Here is a 22,915-nt window from a genome sequence, read left to right as displayed (position 1 = left end):
CCCCCCCGTCTGTCTTAACTTATATTATTTCCTAAAACAGTCCTGCTTTAGTCAGCCCGGTATTCATATTCATTCTCTCTCTCTCTCTCTCTCTCTCTCTCTCTCTCTCTCTCTTTCTCTTTCTCTTTCTCTCTCTCTAACGTTTTCCACAGTAAGTTTATGTATACACCTAGAACACATTTCCTCCATTCTCGAAATCCAACCTGTTGAAATCTTCATCCTTGAAAGCCCAAACACTTACTATTGTCCCAGCTTCTTTGACATCTAATAATAGTGCTGCAACTGTGTTCTTTTCTCCTCCAGGAGTTTTTCACTCACGTGTGCCTTAGTTTCCCTGGAGAGATTAAGTTTGCACGTGGTAGGGATTGGGTCTATGTTTGTTTCCTCTGCAGAGTTTAACAAAACACCAAGATCTTGGTAGTACTTGTGGAATGAATGGATATATATTGCACTGTTTTTGTTTTGTTTTTCTAAAAGACCGTTACTGAGTAAATGGTATGCCTCTTTGTGGCTCCATGTTTAGTATATGTCCACGTAAATCTGAATCAAGAGTCATGGGAACAGGCAAAATAAATGAAATGTGAGGACTTGAACATTATCAAGTAGCTCCTCTACTTTTTTAGGACTTATCTTTATCGTAAGTTGTTAACTTGTCTTTGACAATGATCAAATTTTCTAGTCTTTTAATATCAGATTTTCACTTTTTAAATAATAGATGCTAAAATAACATCCTCAAATATTTTCTGAGGGCAGCGTGGAGGGGTGTCAAATTAGATTAAAATATAAAGCCTTCATTCCTTTTTTGCCTCTTTAGGTAGGTGCCAGCGAGGAGAAGCGAAAGGAAGGAGGCAAGAAGAAGAACAAAGAAGGGTCTGGGGATGGAGGTCGAGCAGAGGTAAGTGTTTCAGGGCCCTGCTGTCAATGATGGACAAGTGGTAGGGAGCTAGCAGTCTCAGATTTGTCCTGTGCGAGATTTTAGTGGTTTACGTGGAGTTGTACAATGGCACAAGATGGAAAATCAGAGAGAAGGATCAGGAGGAGTCCGAGAGGCAAACGAAGACTTGCAATTATTTGTTATTGAAAGAGGAAAAACAACTGCAGTGCGATTGTAAGAAAACCTGTGAGATTAGGTATGGAAGTCAGAGAACACAAGCTGGGGAGAAGGGGACGGTGGGAATCGCTCAGTTCCAGACTGGATGCGAGCTGTCCTATCATTTCATTCATGAGATGTTACGGGGGAGAGACGTGGTGTTGGAGCGATCCTGAATACAACAGAAACAAAAGAAAGCCCACTTCCTGGGCCAATTCACACTGTTTTCACCTGGACCTGCCACTAGGCTTTGGTTTTAAGCCAAGACAGAGCTCCTTGAGGCTTCTCAAGCGTAGAGAAAATGCTTTCACTCCCTGTGCTCACGCTAAAAGGAACTGGCTTTTCGAAAGTCAGCCCAGGCTCAGCCTGGTTCCTGGGCGTCCTGCTTTAGGAGGCAGTTAAGCTGGTCTTCCTACTTTATTTTTGAACTGCTGTGAACTGCTTCTCTTTTTGTTTTAGTCATTGCAACTGTTTTATTAGCAACCCTTGAGAAAACTACCAGCATGAGGAAGAACACAGGAATAGCTTTTAAGAAGTATACTACAGCACAATAAACTGGCTTTTAAAGAGCTGTTTTTATAAAAGCTATGTTGCTAAATTGATAGTGCTTCCGTTTTCCTAAGGGTAAGTGTAGGTGATCGAGAACCGCCAAGTGTTGCTCAGAGCCCTGCCTAATCATTTCTCTTATGTTTTGTCCCTTATGTCCCACTGTAATCGTGGGGGAAATTGTTGATCGTGAATTTTTAAATTTGCAAGTCAATAGAAAAATGCATATGTTCCCTCATTTCTTGTTAATATTTTCAATATAATAGTACAAACTGTTCTGTCACAGCTTGAGGATTAGCCTGGAAATAGGAAACAAAGGGTACAATTAGAGGACTTTTCTGAATAGAGAATTATAAGTGTGACATGTGATTATATACGTATTAAAGGATCTGTCTGAAAAAATGTGTACAGTGAGATGTCCAAGACATTTCCTCCTCTGTGCTCCCATCATTTATGTACTTGTCTTGTTCCCCTTCTAAGGGCAGAGGTCTTATTCTCTGCGTTCCCAGGGCCCGGGACAGAGTATCTGCTCCATGAATGTGGAATAAATGAAGTTTGATGCTGAGTTCTTCTGATTAGGGAGTGCCAAGTGGATGTGGAGATAAACTGCCGTAAGACACAGAGTGTCCCTGCGGGTGGGTAGGACTCTACCAATGCTTCCAAGTAGGTAGGACCAGATAGTGTGCTTCAGCCTGAGGGGTTCAGGGGATGGTTGTAGAATGATAGGCTCTGAGCTTTTAGTTCATTCATTGGAGCTTCACCCTCGAGGTTTCTGGACCCCTGTGATAATTGAATGAAAAGCTTGAATGACTAGAGAAAGAGAAGGACTGCTGTAGGAGGGAGTTACAGAGATTAGGGCTCTTTCATTTCAAAAGATGAAGGCTGAGAAAAATTATGATTGAAATGGGAAGGAAATTCTGTATAAGTGGGGAAAAAAGTACTACACTAAAGATAAACCTATTCTAATAAGTTCTGTTTGAACAGTGCGAAAACATATGTTTTTAATGATGTGGTTATTTTTTTCTTTTTCACTATGATGTTTAGGGAAATGTTAACCTCTGAGGTTGCCAAAGTTTGTAACTGACCCCTAGAAACCACAGAACCCAAGCTGGGTGATCAATGAGTCCACATAGCGTGGTTGACTTATTGTCTATTACAAGTCATTTTCTCAAGGATTAGATACTAGCTTGTACTCCTGTCAGATTGTGTTATGTTGATATATATTATATTTAGAATTTTGGATAGCATTGTCAAAACTGAGTAAGTATTAAAGTATAGATTTGAATAAGCTATTATAGATGACTGAATTAAATCTATGTGAAGATAGAAACTCATGGTAAAATTAAGGCATCCCCTCTTCACTTTTATATGTAACTGTTAATATCCATGTTATTTTTATTTGACGATCATAAATTATGTAGATGTTAGTGGTTTGACTATTTTATTACCACAGATTCACCGCCTGCTTTTTGAAATATTTTAAAGACTGGTCTCTAACAATAGAGGAAGTCAAATCTCTGATTATTGCCTTTTTTTCTTTCTTGGTCAAACTTTTGGGAACCTGAGTGGGTGTTTTATATAAAATATTTTTGGTTAATTTAATTAAGCACGATAGACAGTAGTGTAATGTTTTCTTATATTTGCTAATTAAGTACTCCCAAGAAAGATGGTGATCATGGTTTCTTTGAATTCGGTAAATACTTTCCTTGAATGGGAGTCCTTAAGTCACATAAATTGAGAGTTAGTTAAAAAATGTAAGTGGACATATAGTCTGACCAGCTTTCAGACCATCCCTTGAATAAGACTGAAACAAAATGGAAAAGCCAGCTGGCTTTTATTTTCAGTATTGTTTATAGTTTAAGATCATTTAGTTAGAAAAGTCCTTAAGAGAACATCTTAAAAGAAAAAAAAAATCACCTATGCAAATAAAACAAAATGGTAATGTCCATTTAGATTGTTGGCAGTCCAGATATGTATTGTTACTTATATTCCATTTTTAAAAATTTCTTAAAGCAAAAATTATTATAAAAGAGCATTTAATTCCTTTTTTTTAACCTTCATTTGGCACATTAAGGTAATACTTAGTGATTTTGGCCATCCATTTACCACATTGAATTAATAATCATGGTATTTGTATTTTCTTTATTATTTCTTTCCATTTTCTAAAAAATCAAGTATTGACTGATTATTCCTCATTTGTTGTCTTGCAGTTGAATCCTTGGCCTGAATATATTAACTCACGTCTTGAAATGTATAATAAACTAAAAGCAGAAAATGATTCCATTCTGGCAGAAAAGGCAGAAAAAGATAGCAAGCCAATTAAAGTCACCCTGCCCGATGGTCAACAGGTTGACGCAGAATCCTGGAAAACTACACCATATCAAGTTGCCTGTGGAATTAGGTATAAGCTACACCTGTCTTGACCTTCTTTTGTCTGTAATTAAACTTTTTAAAAATTATCTTGCCAAGTTTTATGCTCATAATATTTTTAAGTTACTGTTCAATGTTTTTAATGTTTAATTGACATTATTTAGGATTCTTAAAAACTCAAAATGATGTGGAGCTTTATAGTCAAGATTCAAAGTTAACTTCTGAGAGATTGCACTTTGGTCTTACCTTATGAAAGATTTTATATCACTAGTTATACTTTGATCATAAATGTCACAAAACCAAATAGACAGTGTTTTACCTATTTTGTCTTAAATGTCTCAGTTTTAAAGTTAAATGAAGGTCAGTCATCTCACATGGGAAAGTTATGAAACTGAAAAAATATAATATTTATAAATCCAAAGAAGGGCCCCGTCTAATCTTACAACTTAACACTTTTATTGGGTTAGAAATAAGTTAGAATTAGATGCATGCTTTGTAATAGAGTAAATGCTTTCTTTTTTTTTTTTTTTTTTTTTAATTGGGGAATTGGGGGGATGGGAACATTGCTGGGGGAATTGGGAGAAGGGGAACAGACTAGTTGCTGTCGTTTTGTTTTTCAATCTAGTTGTGGAGGATGTTGCTTCACTGGCCCAAGTTGGCACCATCATTGCGCTCTTCCCGGGCGAGGCAGATCAGTCGCCGGCTTCTGGACGGCCGCTCACTGCGGCTGCTGGCCGCTCACGCTGGCTGCTGGCTACATACGGTAGCCCATGGCAACCCACTGCCACAGGGACTGCAGCCTACGCCGTCGCCGGCGACTCATGGCAGCCCAGCTCCAGGTTGAGCTGTTGTTCAGCATCTTAGCTGTAGAGGGCAGTGTCACTGGCCCTCATATGTGGGATCCGAACCGGGGCCCTCTGGCATCCCAAGTGAGTTCTTAACCATCGCGCCACTCGGCCAGCCCGAGTAAATGCTTTCTTAATCTGATATGATGTTGGGATCAATAGTTGGTTAGTTTATCAGGAAATGATAAAGCTGGATAAGCATAAATTGATGCATGCGTCTTGTACCAGGTGTTAGCAAACTGTGGTCATAGCTTGTTTTTGTACAGCCCAAAAGCCAAGAATGGTTCTTAAATGACTTGGAAAAAAAAAAAAGACAGTAAGAAGCATATGCAACAGAGACCATGTATGGCCTGCAGTCTAAAATATTTATATGGCCCTTTACAGAAAAAATTTGCCCACCTCTGTCTTAAACATTTTAATGTCAAACGTGTAAATATATATTTTGCACTAATTATATATGTGTATATATATATAGATATATATGCATGTATGTATATAGACAAGGCTTTTTGGAGTCAAGTGCTGATTAGTTTTATGCTTTCTGAACATACTTGAAAGGCAATCTGAGTGTAGAATCCTTTCAGACTTTTAGTAGTTAGTTCATCCACACCTAACTTAACAATTTTTTTTTTATTGCTTTGCCTTTATCAAGTCTTCCCAAACATTTAACTTGGTTTTCATAGAAACCATAATATCCTTATATTATTATTTATTTCTATTTCTATTTATTTGTACTGTTTAATTATATGTTGAGTCACGTGAAATCACCATATGATTGTCAAAAATGGTTGATTATCATCAATTTCATGTTGTTGAACCTAAGACATACAATCACAAGTAAATAAACAGATTTGAGAACCAACCCAGCTGATTATTGGTCCTCCCATTATGCAGCTGGTGGAAGTAGAAGCAGTGAGGTCGATAAGCCATGAGTCTTCAGTGTGCCAGGGACACTGGTTAGTACTTCTTACAAAGACAATATGGGGTATTTTAGTTAATTTCACCACTACTTCTATCTTACTCCAAAGGAAATAAGAAAGTAAGTTGTAATATCAACCAGGTTTTCAAGTGAGAGCATACATAACTGTGTAGACCTTGAAATTGGAGTTCAATCTGTCATTTTAGAGGTAATTTTGAAGGTCATTTGATTAAGAGATCCCTCCATTGTTGCACACTGATATTGTAGCTGTGTTGGGATTAAAATTCAGGCTCCTTTTAGTCCAGGAACTTTTTCTCTACATCCCATAATATTGTCTTCCACATTACATTATAATTTATCAAGTGGTCAATTGAAAATAATTTTTCGAGAACCACAAGATTCTAAATTGAATTACATAAGACATTGATGCGCTTTAGAGCTGAACTTAAGTCACTGATCTGCAAGTGAGGGCGCTTTATGACATTTTTACAAAAGTCCAGAATAACTTCTTATTCTGTGAAAACTTACAGCATGAATACCAGACTGTTTAAAGGTTCAGATGATTTCATATTGTTGTGAATGTGAATGTGAAAGGGAAGAGAAAAAGAAGGCATGCTTCATTTGCTTCAGACGGTTTTCTTTGCAGTTTTGTTAAAGTATGGATTATTTTATCCCTCCTTTGGAAAATTGAAATGATCCAGTATGGGCCATGTGTAATCTCCATTGTCAAAGTAACTCTATTGTTAGCACCCCAGGGCACCATTTTGAACCATAAGATAAAAGTCATTTTTTCCCCAAAGAATATAGGGGATAGTAGTTGCCCTTTTGATCAGTTCTTTAGTCTTCTGTAAACTGTTTTACACCCATGATAAAATACATTTCTTTCTGCCAAATCCATGTATGTTTTATGAAATGTGTGTATTTTATTCATTTTATTGGCTCCATTTGATCTCAAGAGGAAAGTAAACCTTGTATATAATCTATGGGAAATTCAATGGGAACATTGAAAGTGGGTTAGAAATTTATTCTTTACCTTCTGTTTGTTCCTATTTTCTTAAGTGGGGAGTTTGTATAACCTTGGATGTAAACCCTCCAGTAGAGCAAGGAGAGAACCACCCAGCACAGCAACCGTAGCAGAGCTAGCTTACGCCTCCCCGTGGTATAATTAAAGACCAAGTGTAAAGGCTTTACGCTTTTCCTTCAGAGTGGAGAGTGTTGCCTGCTTTTCGTTGAGTTGTCAAGACTGTTATAGACTGTGATTTCTCTAACTGCACATTCAGGCCTACAATCTGACTAATCTTACTCAAATCTGCTGTAGCCACGAAGCTTCCTGAACCTTCCTTAACTTGCATCCCTGTCCATCCCCTCATCTGGAGTGCCATCTCATTTCCTTTTCTTCCTGTCCAAACCTTTTGATCCTCCAGCCCCTTGTTTATCTTCGGAGCCTGTCCAGACTACCCTGACCTATGCTCCTTTGCCCTTCTCAGAACTCCTGTGGCATTTTCTCATACTCGCTGTGGTCTGACATCTCATCCCTTCATGACAGTTTGTGTTTACTGTGTACTGTGTCTAGACATTTTTACCATATTATTAAAAGTTTTGTTGAGTAGCCTTTTGTTTTACCTATATATTTGTTATAAATAATACCATTTTAGGCATTTGAGTAGTTTATTTTGAGGTTAGCATTGCCTCTCAAAAAAAAAAAATAACAGGCAGAAGAGCGGAGAAGCTACTTTATAGCCTCCTCCTCCCCCACCTTTTTTGTCCATTAGAGTCTAAGTAGCTTGGCTTCGTGGAGAAGTTATTTTAAAATTAGTCAGTGAAATGAATCACTGAAATGGTTATTGTTTGTTTATCAGAGTTGCCATATCTGCGTAAATAAGCATTAAATGTCATAAAATAGTGTACTGAATTTTCAGGATGTTCTAGTTATATTCTTAGGTACATTTTGAGGGTTTGTCACTTTTTCCATTTTATTTCAGAAAGATTATATATATATATACACACACACACATATATACACACATATATCTATATATAATATATTGTGTTAATATATAATATATAGTGTTTATTTTCCTATTCTCATTCTCAAATTAAGTGTTATGCTACAAAAGATGATTTTTCAGATTCTTGTGTTTCACAAATACGTGTATATTTTTTAAGTCAAGGCCTGGCTGACAACACCGTTATCGCTAAAGTGAATAAAGTTGTTTGGGACCTGGACCGGCCTCTGGAAGAAGACTGTACCTTGGAGCTTCTCAAGTTTGAGGATGAGGAGGCTCAAGCAGTAAGTTTTTATTCGGTATTCATTGAATTTCAGGATGAAGATTTTCATTTGCAGCGTTTTCCATCTCGTTACTACTGCCATTGCGTGCCTGAAGTTTACTGATGTCTCATTGTCATATTTGAAACCTTCATTTTGTCTTTTATTTGGAGAACATAATAAAAGTGCTTGCCTTATAAAATTAAGAGGTGAAGTTGAATAAATTTATTTTCACTACTAGATATTAAAATGGAGAAAATGGTCTGTGAATTCTATTAAAATTTTAGTAAAAGTTGATTAAACAAGTAAAACTTGTTTTCTACAGTGTCAGTCACCACTTAAGCAAGACGTATATACTTAAATAAATCTGAACATTACTTAACATACTCCCTGTATTGGACAGTTGATTTCCAAAATTTTCTCATCTTAAAATGCAGATCAGCTGGAAGCACTATAAAAATCAACCTGCATTTGATAGCAAGGTTTTCTCCTTCAAGATGGTATACTATATGAAGGGAAATAAAATACGTTTTATTTTGTTTCATTGATGGTGGCTTACTTATGTATGTGAATCAATGGTTTTCAAATGTATTCTAGATTCCTTAAATTTTTTAAGATAATTTAAAAAATCATTTGGGTACCTTACCATTAAATCTTAAAAACATTGCTTTGGATTTATTCCAACTCATCGGAGTGAGCACCTTAAAACCAAGTAGTGCCATTTGATTTCAGTGTCCATATGTTTGTCTTTTGTATTTTAATTGTGTTGTAGGGTCAAGTTGTACCACCTTAATTGTTTGGGGCCAATAAGAAAACAGCAGATAGAATCTTAAGTGATGCCCATAGCCAAGTAGAGGCAGAGCATAACGCACGGGGCGGGCACTCGGCTCAGAAGGCCCTGGGCCATTGCCGTCAAGGAGATAGTCACGTTGCTGGTGGCCATTTTTCCAGGAACAAAATCCATCCCATTTAATGAATGATGCTAATTTGAATTTAATTCATTTGAAAACAAACTAGATAATTTCTAAGGTATAAATACAGTCTAGTAATTAGCAGCCTTTTAAATTATTTTGGCTCTGAACAGAATCACACTGCACTTTGTAGACTTGTAAATTTAGATTTTTATGTCTTGGGTTTATTGATAATAAATTTATATATCTCTTTCAGACGACTATATTAACTTACAGCTTGTATGCCCAGTCTCAAACGTTCTCATTTTTTGAATTTTCAGGTATATTGGCACTCAAGTGCTCACATAATGGGTGAAGCCATGGAAAGAGTCTATGGTGGCTGTTTATGTTATGGTCCACCGATAGAAAGCGGATTCTATTATGACATGTACCTTGAAGACGGGTAAGTTATGTAACCGGATAAAGAAAAATAAACTCTGAATTACTGTGGGTCTCTGTTATTTTTTAAAGAGGTCTCAATAAACGAGGAATAATATAAAGCTTATTGCTTCCTAGTCACCAAGTAGTCCCACTACCAAAACTTGATTTGTTGTAGTGACTTGTAAAGTTGTAGACTTTAGTGATGCTTTGTTCCAAATCGGTGGAGGTGGAACCCTGAGGCATATTGGGAAATAAAATGAAGCGGGGTGCTCGTCTCCTCTAAACCTGGTTATAGAGTTGGAGGGAGGACTCACCAGGGGGAACAATCTCCATGATGACTGAGGTAGAAGCCACTGAAAATATAAATTATAAAAACAATTTATGAAAAACGGCTAGGTTACAACTCTAATATATGATGCAAGGGTCTAATTTTTTATATTAAAACCTTGAAGTGTTCTAAAGAACTGTTTCTCCCACCTGTGGTGTGAGTAGAATGGAATGGCTGGAGATTAATTAAACTTTCTTCTTCAGGGGTGTGTCCAGCAATGATTTCTCTTCTTTAGAGACTTTATGTAAGAAAATCATTAAAGAAAAACAAGCTTTTGAAAGATTGGAAGTTAAGAAGGAAACTTTGTTGGAAATGTTTAAGGTAAATTGAACTGCAATGTGGTATCCACTGTATATCACTCATTAATGTTATTTGAAGTTGTCTCTGGGGTTTACTGTATAAGTTGAAGCCTGTCCTGTTCTTTAGAAAAATTTAATGATATTTTCAGAACGTGAAATATTGACATATTTATATTCATACAATGCTTTGATAAGACGTACTTTGAGTTATATTTTAGCTATCGTATTTAGAGGTAAAAATTAAAAGGAGGATTTTAAAAACATAGTTTTTCTTGTTTGCAGTACAACAAGTTCAAATGCCGGATATTGAATGAAAAAGTGAATACTCCAACTACCACAGTCTATAGGTGAGAATATCAAATGTCATTCAATACAGTTGGTGTATATGTCATTTCATGTCTTTATTAAAGTTCCTTTCATTTTTACTTTAGGTGTGGCCCCTTGATAGATCTCTGCCGGGGTCCTCATGTCAGACATACTGGCAAAATTAAGACTTTGAAAATACACAAAGTAAGCAGTGTAACTTTAAAGACTCTCTCTATATAAATGTATTTGTCCAGTATAGATACATGTTTAAACTTGTATTGGTTTCTCTTTCTACCACTTTCCTTTTGCATATGTAAGGGTGGATTTTTTTCTCATGCTGTCCCCTGACTGGGTGCTATATGTGCTTAGGCTTCTTTAGCTGAAATTTTCTCAGGCAGTGGTTGATTAGCCATTCATCACCAGAGCCCACAGGGACGGAGGTTTGGGGGAGTCACAAAGTCACAGTTAAGAGCCATCATGGCTCTAAAAGCTTTGAGACTCACTCAGGAGTATGTGCTTTTGCCCTTTGTATGTCTAAGGTAAAATTACCCAAGTTGATCCTGTTAACCGAGCTAATCCTGCCAGTTTTATACTATTGACAGTTTACAAATATTTCACAGGTGATTATTAAAATACATTTGAAATCATAAGAATAATGGAGTGATTTCAGGATTTTTTTTTTTTCCATTTTGGCTTAATTATTTTGTGAGAGATGCCCTTGCTGTAAGTCATGTTCTTGGAGCTGTGGCCTGAGTGGGTGTTGAGGGGCGGGCTCTTTTGAGGGAATTACGCAGCCAGCTGTGGGCTGCAGAGTAAGCACAACTGTCACAGCTTGGCCTTGGGGCAACTGTGAGACGTTACTAAGTGTGCATTTTCGTGCCGTTTTCTTACATGAAGACGGCTGAATTTGATTCATAAGGTGACTATGAGAAGTAACACTTACCTCTTAAAATGAGATATTTACAAATTTAAATACTGTTTCATGGTTAATCCTTGTTTTCAGAATTCCTCCACATACTGGGAAGGCAAAGCAGATATGGAGACCCTCCAGAGAGTTTACGGAATATCATTCCCAGATCCTAAAATGTTGAAAGAGTGGGAGAAGTTCCAAGAGGAAGCTAAAAACCGAGATCATAGGAAAATTGGCAGGGTATGTTAAAAAAGAACAGTGATGTGTCTAGACTTTTTTCTTTATTTTCACTTGAAATTTAGCTGTATTAAGTACTAGGAATTGCCTTTTGAAGAAATACTATAGCTTTCAAGTATTGTACTGTGTCCTGTATAAGCCATAAATTACTTACTGATTGTCCACATTATCTTTCTAGAGTGTGCTCAGTACTACACAAAAATTGATTTTAGCTACTTTTATTGAGAACCAATGCTGATGACCTATAATTTTCTATAAAATAAGTATGGCAGTATTTCATAGAGCTGGGAGATACTTTGGACATTGCCTGGTCTCACTGACTTATTTTAAAAATGTGGAACCTGGGTCCCAGAAAGATTAATCTACTTGTTGCTCAAGGTGATGCAACGAGTCACCGTTGTATGTTATGGTGTCATTTCCTTTGTCCCTCAACCCCTGAGTGTTTTCTACACTGGGAGTTCGGTTTTAGTTGAAAACAGTTCTTTCTGAAATTGTGTTCGCTCTGTGCCAGGCAACCTTGGCTTTTAGGTTACGAAGCTTGAGCAGGAGGCAGCATCACTGCTATGCTCACTTGATGGCCTGAAATAAATTCCAGCAGTAAGGAAACCAGCGGTGACTGGTGGACACCTCCTTGAAAAGCCTGAGCATTGTGGGTAGGCAAGGAAGTCGGAGGCTGTGCTTCATTCTCCATGACCCAAAGTCACCCGTTCCATCTCCGTTTTCTAGTTTATTATCAGGTCTTTTTCCCAATCTCCTTCCTGTCACTCCTACTCTAAAAAAAAATAAGACAAATTAAAAACAACCAGATCTTAGAGATTTAAACTGAGAGCTGTGGATAGAAGAGAACTAAGACCCGTGCTCCATGTCACTCTTGGGTAAACTTGACTGGATTCAGGCATGTAACAGGCAGGGAACTAAGTTGTAACAACAGCTGCAATTCTGTACCATTAAATTGCACACCAAGCATGTTGACATGTTTCCTTTGACTTGGGAATGGCACAAATTAAAATATGAGCTATCACGACCATATGCTGAATTGAAGAACACTGAAGTTTGTTGACATTACATATGTATATAAGCATTCTTTGCTTTTCTTTTACCTAGGACCAAGAACTCTATTTCTTCCATGAACTCAGCCCTGGAAGTTGCTTTTTCCTGCCGAAGGGAGCGTACATTTATAATGCACTTATTGAATTCATCAGGGTAAACCATACTCATTATTTTCTTCTGTATATTTAGGACATAAATGGATTTTATTAAATAAGGTCTGCTAAAAGGAAAGATAATCTTGTATTGAGAAGAAATACTTAAAAGAATAAATAAGAAATGGAAGGCTGAGGTCTCATAAGATGTTTAAAACTTCTTTCTTGCTAATGCATGATTTGGCCCATATACATGGGCATATACATATACAAGATAAGAGCCCATGATCTTGAAGTGGGACTTGTGACCCTTTATTCAGGAGCTCTATGCGCTGTGACCATTCGTTTGTATTTTCCTGGAAAAGCAAGTTAGTTTTGACATTGCTTTTTTTTCTTTGTAAATTATGAAATATTTAAAGCATACGTTTCTAGAGAATATCACCAACGTCTGTGTACCACCACCTAATATAACACATATTTACATTTTTCCCATGTTACTAACTGTGCTGCAGTAGCGTCATTGGGCAGCCTCCTTCTGTACGTGTGCAAGTTTCCCCTTGGGTATATACCTCCAAGTGGAATTTCTAAATTATAACTTGTGTATCTTGAACTTCACTAGAGGGTATAGAATCGTTCTTTCCATTTTTATTCTCACCAGAAATATGAGCATTTCTTTCCTTGAGTATGCGTTCTGTTTGTTTTCTAACAGAGTGAATACAGGAAACGAGGATTCCAGGAGGTGGTCACCCCAAACATCTACAACAGCCGACTGTGGGTGACCTCCGGCCACTGGCAGCACTACAGCGAGAACATGTTCTCCTTTGAGGTGGAGAAGGAGCTGTTTGCTCTGAAACCCATGAACTGCCCAGGACACTGGTATTTGGCAGCTTTGAGTTTCCATTGAAGATTTCCCCGTGCTGCAATTAGTCCTAGCTTGCTTGCTTTCCTTTGGAAGAATTTTTGTTAAAAACAAAAACTATGGAATCAGAAGAGTATTTAAATGCAACATCACTGTGGCATTAAAATTTCTGCTGTGCCTGATTTGGCCCTGAGATCTATAGACATTCAAAAATGACACCGGGGTAATAGCAGTGAACAGGCAGAATATAAAACAGGAAGACTGAATGGGGTGTAGCAAATTCTCTAGATTTTTTTAAAGAAACATGTTCTATCAAAACCTACTGCTGGGCCGGCTGAGTGGCTCAGTTGGTTAAGAGCTCGCTCAAGAGTTTGAGCTCTAGAGCAACAGCAGTTCGAGTCCCAAAAGCTGAGCTGCCAACAGGTAGCAGGATGGCTCAGCTAAAAAAAACCCTACTGCTGATGAATTAACAGCCTTGGGAAGTCTTTGCCTTGAGGCTGCTCCACTTTCTATCCTTCTTTAACAGCTGGATGAAGAACAGCTTGGGGGAGACTAGAGAGAGCTGTGGCTGCAGGGAGCTCAGTGTCTGCTCCTAGCAAGGCCTGGAGGGCAGAGGAGGTGGGAGGAGGAAGCGCCATGAGGGGGCGGGGCTGTAGGTCAGGGAACCAGCTGAGTTCATTTTTAGTTTCCCAGGTTCTCTGTCTGAATCACCTTCAGACTCACAGGGAACTGGAGCACTTGAGAGGGACAAGAAAGCACAGCCCTTAGCTTCCAGCGTTACACATGATCCGTATGTAGCTAAGTTTGTGTTTTTTTGAAATATGATCCTTAAAAGCACTTCTCAAATTAACAGAAATAGTAAGCACAAGGATTTGACTCCAGACTTATGGGAATCATTTTTTTATTCTCTCTCAATTATGGATGGTTGTATTATAATTTATTTGCTGTTTTGTTCATGCCAATGCTTACATTGTATGAAGCTCAGAATTTATGTTGCTTGTATGAACAACTGGAATCAGTGGCTTTTTGACAGCCTTTCATATAATATTAGAGAAGAAGTTTCATTCTCGTATTAAATATCAGTGGGTTTTACTTTTCTCTTTGCTTCAGCCTTATGTTTGATCATCGGCCAAGATCCTGGCGAGAGTTGCCCCTGAGGGTAGCCGATTTTGGGGTCCTGCACAGGAATGAGCTGTCAGGCGCACTGACAGGACTGACACGGGTACGAAGATTCCAACAGGACGACGCTCACATATTCTGTGCCATGGAGCAGGTATGAGATGCCGGGGGATGAAGTACTTTGAAAGAAGTATCAAGGAAGTCTCAGGAAGTAACCACTGTGCCTTTTTTTTTTTTTTTTAAAGATTGAAAGTGAAATAAAAGGTTGTTTGGATTTTCTGCGTACAGTGTATAGCATATTTGGATTTTCTTTTAAACTGAACCTGTCTACTCGCCCAGAAAAATTCCTTGGAGATATTGAAGTCTGGAATCAAGCTGAGAAAGTAAGTGATGTTTTTTAGCAGGCTTGAATTCTGTTTGGCTGAAATTGGCTTCCTTCACAGTGTAAGAAAGCCAAGCCTCTTTAAATGGATAAAAGCAAAAGAAAATTGGAAATGGTTCCTCAGTTTGAGTACGCTAGTATTTTTCTGTATGATTTTGTGTTAGAAATGGTTAGATGTGTTTTCAGTCATCAAGCTGTAACCTTTTAAAAGGCGTTTGCGTATTAGTAGGTTTAGGTGGAAAAAATGATAAGGCAGACAATAATGACCCATGACAGTAGTCACGGTATTTTTATCCCAAATTAGACTGGTAGAAGTTGCAGATGAACAAAAATTAAAATCATTTTTGCTTTATCTTTAGCAACTTGAAAACAGTCTGAATGAATTTGGTGAAAAGTGGGAATTGAACCCTGGAGATGGAGCTTTCTATGGCCCAAAGGTCAGTACCAGGGTAAATTTGAGTAATGTGACTTTCTTTTTTTGGGAGAATAAGAGATTACTTACTTTAAAATAAGTTTAAAAAAGGGAAAATGAGCTCCACTCCACCTGTTGAGTTCAGCTTTAATATAGACAACATTTTATAATAACCCAATCTTTGCTGCTTAGATTGACATACAGATTAAAGATGCTATTGGTCGGTACCACCAATGTGCAACAATCCAGCTGGACTTTCAGCTGCCCATCAGATTCAATCTTACTTTCGTAAGGTGAGTTTGTAGTGTCTGCGCTGAATAATCTTCAAGGACATACAAAGGAATAGATATGAGAAAGGAAAACAAATTTTTTTTTTCTTTCTAGCCATGATGGTGATGATAAGAAGAGGCCAGTGATTATACATAGAGCCATTCTGGGGTCAGTGGAAAGAATGATTGCTATCCTCACCGAAAACTACGGGGGCAAATGGTAATTCTTGTCATTGTTTCCTCCTGTGTTTTTCTGGACGATGTAAACTGGCTATAAGAAATGTCTACTGTCCAGTTTAGTTATGTGATGGAAAGGGAGAATGATTCCAATCAGTCACTTCTAATTAATGATGAGTGTTTGCTAAAATCTAAACCCAAATTTTTTAGCTCTAAGATTATTTGTTATGAGTATTTTTATTTCAGAATTTGATTTGTTGAATGTTAGATAATACTTTCTAATTAGGAATTATTCAGTAAGAAGCATATTTCTTTGATTGCTTTTCAAGTCACTTTGTTTGGGGATTTATATGGCTTTGATGTTTTTGTGAATAAACAAGATGGTAGGCTTTGGCTTATCTTGTTCAGTATTTCTGACCATAATAAGCAAGTGTTTTGACACCCTTTAGAAGCCAAGCATTTTTTTGATTGAAAGTACAGATTCCAAACAGAGGAACATTTTGTGTCTTGTTTCTATAAGGTTATGTTTTTGCTGGGGAGATATGAGCATATGACTTCCATTTTATTTTTTAAGCAGTTTTGTCTTTGCCCATAATTTGTAAAGGCAGTTGAAAACAGCACAAGGTTATAAAGCACCCATTTGGTAGAACCTGCCATATTAATTGTATTGATGCGAAACTTCTGTAAAATGTTGTAAATCTGTTTAGTCTTATACATTGCATTCATTTCACTTTTATTTGTAATTTGATTAGTTCAGACATTAAGGGGAGTTTGTCATACTTGTCAGTGAAATAAGTTAATCTCTTTTTAGTTACATTTCAAACAAATCACATATGGGAAACATTTTCTACGTGACATCTAGAAATTAGGGCATTCCTCAGCTAATTGCTCTGTCAAACCTGTGGTAGGTGGGGAAGGCCCACAATTTGGGTAGAATTTAATTCCACTCCAGCCTTTTCCCTGATATAACAAAACAACTTAAAATAGAGGAGTGATCAGTAGAAACACTGGCCTGATATCTGCAGCATCAGGAGGGCTTGACGCCCGAAATACCCCAAAGGGAGAACTACCGATGGGTCATTTTTTTTTTTTTTAGCTGAGCCATCCTGCCACCTGTTGGCAGCTCAGTGGCTGCTCAGCTCGGGCCGGAACTCGAACCGCTGTTGCTCAGAGCTCAAACTCTTGAGCAAGCTCTTAACCAACTGAGCCACTCGGCCGGCTCCCGATGGTTCATCTTTGAATAAGTAGTGAAAACACACTCATTTTTACCAAATATCTTCACCAGTTATTATCAGTTACAATTTGCTGAATCCTGCCAATTGGATCTTGAATAAACTGAAGGCATGTTGAATAAACATGAAGAACAAATAATAAAATAATTCTTGAGCAAAAGACCTTTTTGAGTAGAATAACTGGAATCAGTAAGTGTGGCTCCTTTCCAGCTTGTTAACCCCTCTGGCAGCCAGTGTATGGCGTTCTGTTACCTGAGGTGTTGAATGTGAGGCTTCGCCCCTGCCCCCAGTTTGCTTTGCCATCTGCTTAGCAAGAAAAAACTTACAGGTTTCTCTTATTTAGGGTTAGTTTTCTGCTCCTGTATCTCCCGTTAGTCTTTATTGAATATTAAGAAAAAGCCATGTTTTTTAAAGTGTGTCCCCCACATGTTTCAGGAAAGACACTGAACAGTAGACTTGTAAATGTACCATCCATGTGAAGGAAAATGCACATTAAATATTTTCAATTTTTTCTAAAGGCCCTTCTGGCTGTCTCCTCGCCAGGTGATGGTGGTTCCAGTGGGACCGACATGTGATGAATATGCCCAAAAGGTAATCCTTAAGTATGACTTTTCTTTAAATTTAGTGTCTGTTGTACGGCTTTTCCGATCCCATAAGCTATGTCCTTGGTAAATCGAGCTGCTTATGATAGGGAGAAATATTACTATTTTCAACCTGTGGTAGGCTTGAATAGCTCATTTACCTCTTTAAGGCTTTTCTATGTGGCTCCATGATCAGAAGACATAATTTGGGTAGTGTTTTGTGTACACTTGTATATAGTTCATTGTTAGCAAACGGCAAATGCCTCAGTATAATATGTAAATTCAAATGCGTAATGCAGTTTAAGGTGCTCTTTGACTTAAAGAGCAATTTTGCTTCATTTTCAATGCAAAGGTCTTCAATTATTTGAAACTTGTTTCAGGTTAATGGCATGCCAATGTTTTGCTCTACCCACCAGAAAACTACCTTAACTAACAGATGTAGAAATATTTGTTCATACTTCACACCTTGAAGACTAGAACACTCAGTTTTGTCATAACAGCAATCCATACTGAGGTGTATTAAATGATTAAAAGTTTACTTTTAACCACTTAATACTCTCAGTGGATTGTTGTTATGACAAATGATTAAGTTATAAAAAGCATTGTTTCAGAATTGCAAGTTAAAAGTAATAAATTGGTTAGTTAAAAGACAAAAATCTAAATATCACTGAACAATCCTATAACATCAAAATCATGTTTCCAGATCATCAAAATAAATTGTACTCAGGTCTCAACTATCTTTAAGAAATAAATGAACATTAAAGCAACTAATAAGCAAACTATTTAGACATACTATGTTCCTAGTACAACACACAGTAGTTTTATTTATAAATGGTGAGAATCAGCTATGGTCCATGCTTAATTCATTGTGCTTTATTGTATATGCGTTAGGAAAGCTCACACAGTAGGAAAGGGTCTGTGTTAATTCATTTCTTAGCTGGAAACAGTACTGACCTCCTCTTCCTTCTGGGGGTGCGGTTTTTATTTTTGGAGATTTTTGGTTATATTGACCAAAGTGGGGACACTACTACTGCTGCTTAATGACTGGAGACCAAAAGTTAAACAGTCTATAGTTATGGGGCCAATTCCCCCGTTGCAGGATAGCCCAACTCATATGACCTCATGGCCCACGTGGAAACTAAGACACCGATGCTTTATTCTTTAAAGTAGGTGACAGTTGAAAATGTAGTCTTATCCTGGTACTCCAATAAGCTATGTTAAGAACCCTTCTGAAATTTAGAAACTTATAAAATTCCCAGCAGGTTCATTAGTTAATCATCACTAAGGCATGAGAACCTATTAGTGAAATAATGCTTCATTCAGACTTTTTTTCATATGGGTGGTAATTGGTTCACAGATGGATGGAAAACTAATGTAGTGTGTTTAATTTAATTAAATGTAATTAATGCAACGTAATCTATTGTTCCTTTTTTTTTGGAAAGGAAAAAATGCTGAAAACATTGTTTACTTAATTCATAAAGACTTGAGACAATAACGTGGAATTGGTATTTTTGAGCGGAAAAAATGGCAGTGAATGATATTTAATGTCATTTGCCAACTTTAAATTCTTGGAAGTTTATTTCAAGATGTCCCTATTTGATCTTTGTCTCTAACTCCTTCATCTGCCGCCTTCATTTAAAAAGCTTTCTTTACACTTTTGGGGTGAGCTTTCGAGACACATGGATATATAAAGATGTGAGGAGAAAAGAACAGTTGTTAGCCTGATTTTGGCATAAGATGATTTAGAGAGGAGAAAAGAATCTATATTTTATTAAGAACAAAATAACCTGATCGTTGGTTAATGATATTTTAAAAAACGAACAAATAAATAAATAAATGTGTCTCAACACATTCTAATGAGTTCAATTAGTAGAACTATAGAAATAATTTCATTTACATGTGGTGTATTATAACCTGGTAATATGTGTCCATTCCCTAAGCCGTCAAAGTAGCCAATATTTACAAATTTTCTCCCTTATCATACTATGTTGGAACACACCATTTTTGTACTTGTATCCACCATCAGACCCTTGAGAGTAGAAAAAGTCTGTTCCCCTCATGTTTCCAGTGATTAGCTCAGTGCCCATTGCACTGAGCAATGACTGCCAGTGAGCAAGCAGAACAAACAGTAAGATGCTGGAAGTGGCTGAGACGGGACATGATAGGCTTTGTTTTCATCTAAAAGGAAATCACTGTTGAGAAAGAAAAAAATTACTTTTTACTGTCTCTCAAACCTGATTATTTTACTTAAATTATTCTTGTACAGTTCTATTTAATTAGGTTACTGTGTACACAGAATTATTGAAGAACTACAATAACTAGTGTTAAAAGGCAATTTGATATTGCAGATAATATTCCATTTTCTTGGAACATAAATGGAGCTGTTGTGATGCTTTTAGCCTATAGTTTGTGCTATCAACATTTTATCTTAAAAACAAAATTGCATATAAGTGTCAGTAGTGAGTGCATTCCTTTACCAACTTGCTGCCTATTTGAGGGATCAGAAATATTATATTCTTTATTAGACTGGACATCCATCATTGGATGTTAAATGGAGACTGATTAACACTTCATTTCCTGGCAACCATATCAGGAACTTAAGATATGTTCGCAAAAGGTTTTCTTTCTTTTTGTCACGCATGTTTTAGGACAGCTGATTACATTAAGCTGATTGCTTGAATTCTGATTTTTAAGGATTTTCTAAAACATTTACCTTTCAAGAGCAAAATATGTTGTTTTGATTTGTTTTTTTAATGTAGGTCTAGGTCACACATTAATATGTTTTAATAGATATGTTAACATATCTTTTTTAATGCTTGCATGGTTATTTAAATTGCAGATGAAATAAAATCATTTAAGATGAAAATGTAATTCTAATTTTGGATATGAAGAATTCGGTATCTCTCTTTGAATAGGTCCGGCAACAATTCCATGAGGCTAAATTCATGGTGGACACTGATGTGGATCCAGGCTGTACACTGAACAAGAAGATCAGAAATGCACAGTTAGCACAGTATAATTTCATCCTAGGTAAGAAAGGAAACGTACCGAAGAAAATCTGCCAAACCAGGAAAATTCTGAAATCCTGAGACTTAGGCTTACAAGAATTGTGGTCGTCAGTTTGGTTCCTTCCAAATCCCAATTCTTTATTAAGTTTATTCAGTTGCTATAAGAAAGGAAAATTTTGGTGTGAAAAAAAAAATCTTTAAAGGTCTGTCTAAAAATTTTCTCCCTTCACCTTTTATTTCTCCATATGGTAAGTTTTTATTCAGTTGGCTGGATGAAGTGACTCAGTAAGCACAGCAGCTCTAGGCATTGCGAACTGGGGTTTTTAAATCGGTTGCCCAACTATACATGGTCACTTGTACATTTTAATCAGAAGAAGCTACAAGGTGGCTTTTGGGTCCTGGGATCATTTCTTTTTGAATGCCCAGTGAGAATCCTCCATCTAAGGATTCTCACTGTCTTTTGTTTTAGTTGTTGGTGAAAAAGAGAAAACCAGCGGCACTGTCAATATCCGTACAAGAGATAATAAGGTACATGGAGAGCGCACTGTTTCTGAAACCATCGAGAGGCTGCAGCAGCTCAAGCGGTCCCGCAGCAAGCAGGCAGAAGAAGAATTTTAACGGAGCACTTGGCCCCGAATGGCTCAGTGCAGAAGGATGCGCCGTGTTGCCATATCATTAAGTTCGTCCTCTGGAAAACTAATTTACACTCACCTGGGAATAGTTGGGCAGAGTCTGCATAGGTGATTGTAGATGAGCCTTTTTTGACCTAGAAAGGTTTTAGACAATGTGTATGTAAAGAAGGTAATTAAAAGAGACTCGTTAAAGTGGCTTTATGCATTAAACATTGAGCACCGGAAATAAACCATGAGGAATGCTTCAGTGTGATGAGGGAGAACATTTTCATGAATTTAATGCAGTTGAAAATAAAGTTTTTCAAACTTGATTTCAGATAAAAGACGAGGATTGGATTATGGTATAAAAATAAAAACTTTAATTCATATAAGATTCAAAAGACGTCTCTGACCACATACATAGTGTGCAGAACAAACTGCGTGATTCAATGTTTATATTTAATGTTTTATAACAAATATGAGGTAAGATGGGTGGAGGGGAGCAAATCTGCAGTGTTTGCTGTTCTCAAACTGGGATGTGAGCTGGGTGCCTATTTCTCAGTCACAGGATAACATCTTTTAGGAGGGTCACTTTTACTTAACTTCTTTTTGGATATAAACCTTTAAACAATTAAAATCATGGATCTAATGTAGAGTAGATTTGCATAAATTTTTAAGATAAAGGATGAGTCTTCAAAGAAATACATGTTTATGGCAGACTTTTGGGCCATTGAGTCCCTTGTTATACCAATTCCCTATTCTCGCATAAGGGATAATTTTTTAATTTTTCTGCCAGTGAATGGTGATTGAGAGAACACCACAAAATAAGGAATCCCTTTTGTAGATATGTGTGAATTTCTCTTTAATTTAATCCTGTTTAAAAGACAACATCTTAGCAGTTTTCTAATAACCCCAACAGCAAGGGTCACTGAAAAAGCCTGCTTGCCTAGATTAATCCTCACTTTAATAAAGGAGATACGATCTTTAATCATAGGAGTTTTTAGTTTTAATTTCATAATTAAGCCTTGCTTATGACTGTCTTAAGATTTAGCCTTTGATAGGTTTGCAATTAATTTTTATATGTATCTTGAGGGAAACTGTATTTAAACTAGAACTTTGCATTCTCAAATCTTGATACCAAAATTTCTGAATCATTTTAAAACAATATATTTAATTTTTATTTCTTTAAAATTCAAAGAGTCTTTTTTGTAATAGACACCTTCTTAGCTTAGTCCTTGCTTCCAGTGGAAGCATTAGGGGAGCACCCACTAAGTAAGGGTTCTTACAATTTGTGGGCTTATCCCATCAAAGCTCTTTTCTCTGTACTTTATTTTGTTTTCTTTTCCTTCTCTTTCCTGGAGAGCAGAGACTGTTCCATTTACTTACTGACTTATTTGTTCTGTTCGGACGTGTAAGAAGAATTGAAAGAACCCAGCTACTAAGCCTTTATTGGGCATCTAGTCTAATGAGAGTTATCTTGGTGATCAAATATACTGGAACAATTTTGAGAACAATGACAAGAAAGTTGCAACCACCATGTGATAAATTCTGTAAAGACAAGATTTTGTGAAGTAAAAAATAGGTTCCAAAACAAAGTAGGTGCCCAAATGCATAAAATAGGTACCAAACCCAAAATCTGTAAAGACAGATTAAGTCAGGAGTACTGAGTAGTCAGG

The 22,915-nt window shown here is 37.0% G+C and overlaps 1 protein-coding gene across 1 annotated transcript in view; it reads left to right on the top strand.

Annotated features, from left to right (window-relative positions):
- TARS1 (threonyl-tRNA synthetase 1) overlaps positions 1 to 21,640 on the top strand; it is a 25,118-nt gene extending 3,478 nt beyond the window's left edge. The window contains exons 2-19 of the mRNA XM_019647899.1: positions 815 to 895; positions 3,847 to 4,037; positions 7,937 to 8,060; positions 9,268 to 9,389; positions 9,899 to 10,016; positions 10,277 to 10,341; positions 10,426 to 10,504; positions 11,304 to 11,450; positions 12,552 to 12,650; positions 13,299 to 13,465; positions 14,559 to 14,721; positions 14,813 to 14,950; positions 15,309 to 15,386; positions 15,554 to 15,654; positions 15,746 to 15,850; positions 17,558 to 17,630; positions 20,536 to 20,650; positions 21,098 to 21,640. Coding sequence (XP_019503444.1) covers positions 815 to 895; positions 3,847 to 4,037; positions 7,937 to 8,060; positions 9,268 to 9,389; positions 9,899 to 10,016; positions 10,277 to 10,341; positions 10,426 to 10,504; positions 11,304 to 11,450; positions 12,552 to 12,650; positions 13,299 to 13,465; positions 14,559 to 14,721; positions 14,813 to 14,950; positions 15,309 to 15,386; positions 15,554 to 15,654; positions 15,746 to 15,850; positions 17,558 to 17,630; positions 20,536 to 20,650; positions 21,098 to 21,246 — 2,115 coding nt within the window. The 3' untranslated portion in view covers positions 21,247 to 21,640. The remainder of the gene's footprint in view (positions 1 to 814; positions 896 to 3,846; positions 4,038 to 7,936; positions 8,061 to 9,267; positions 9,390 to 9,898; positions 10,017 to 10,276; positions 10,342 to 10,425; positions 10,505 to 11,303; positions 11,451 to 12,551; positions 12,651 to 13,298; positions 13,466 to 14,558; positions 14,722 to 14,812; positions 14,951 to 15,308; positions 15,387 to 15,553; positions 15,655 to 15,745; positions 15,851 to 17,557; positions 17,631 to 20,535; positions 20,651 to 21,097) is intronic.
- Positions 21,641 to 22,915: the final 1,275 nt, after the last annotated feature.

Source organism: Hipposideros armiger, unplaced genomic scaffold, assembly GCF_001890085.2.
Source record: "Hipposideros armiger isolate ML-2016 unplaced genomic scaffold, ASM189008v1 scaffold_117, whole genome shotgun sequence".
In the NCBI taxonomy this organism is placed as follows: Eukaryota; Metazoa; Chordata; class Mammalia; order Chiroptera; family Hipposideridae; genus Hipposideros; species Hipposideros armiger.
Note: the sequence above shows the minus strand (reverse complement) of the source record. Positions and strands in the feature narration are given on the sequence as shown.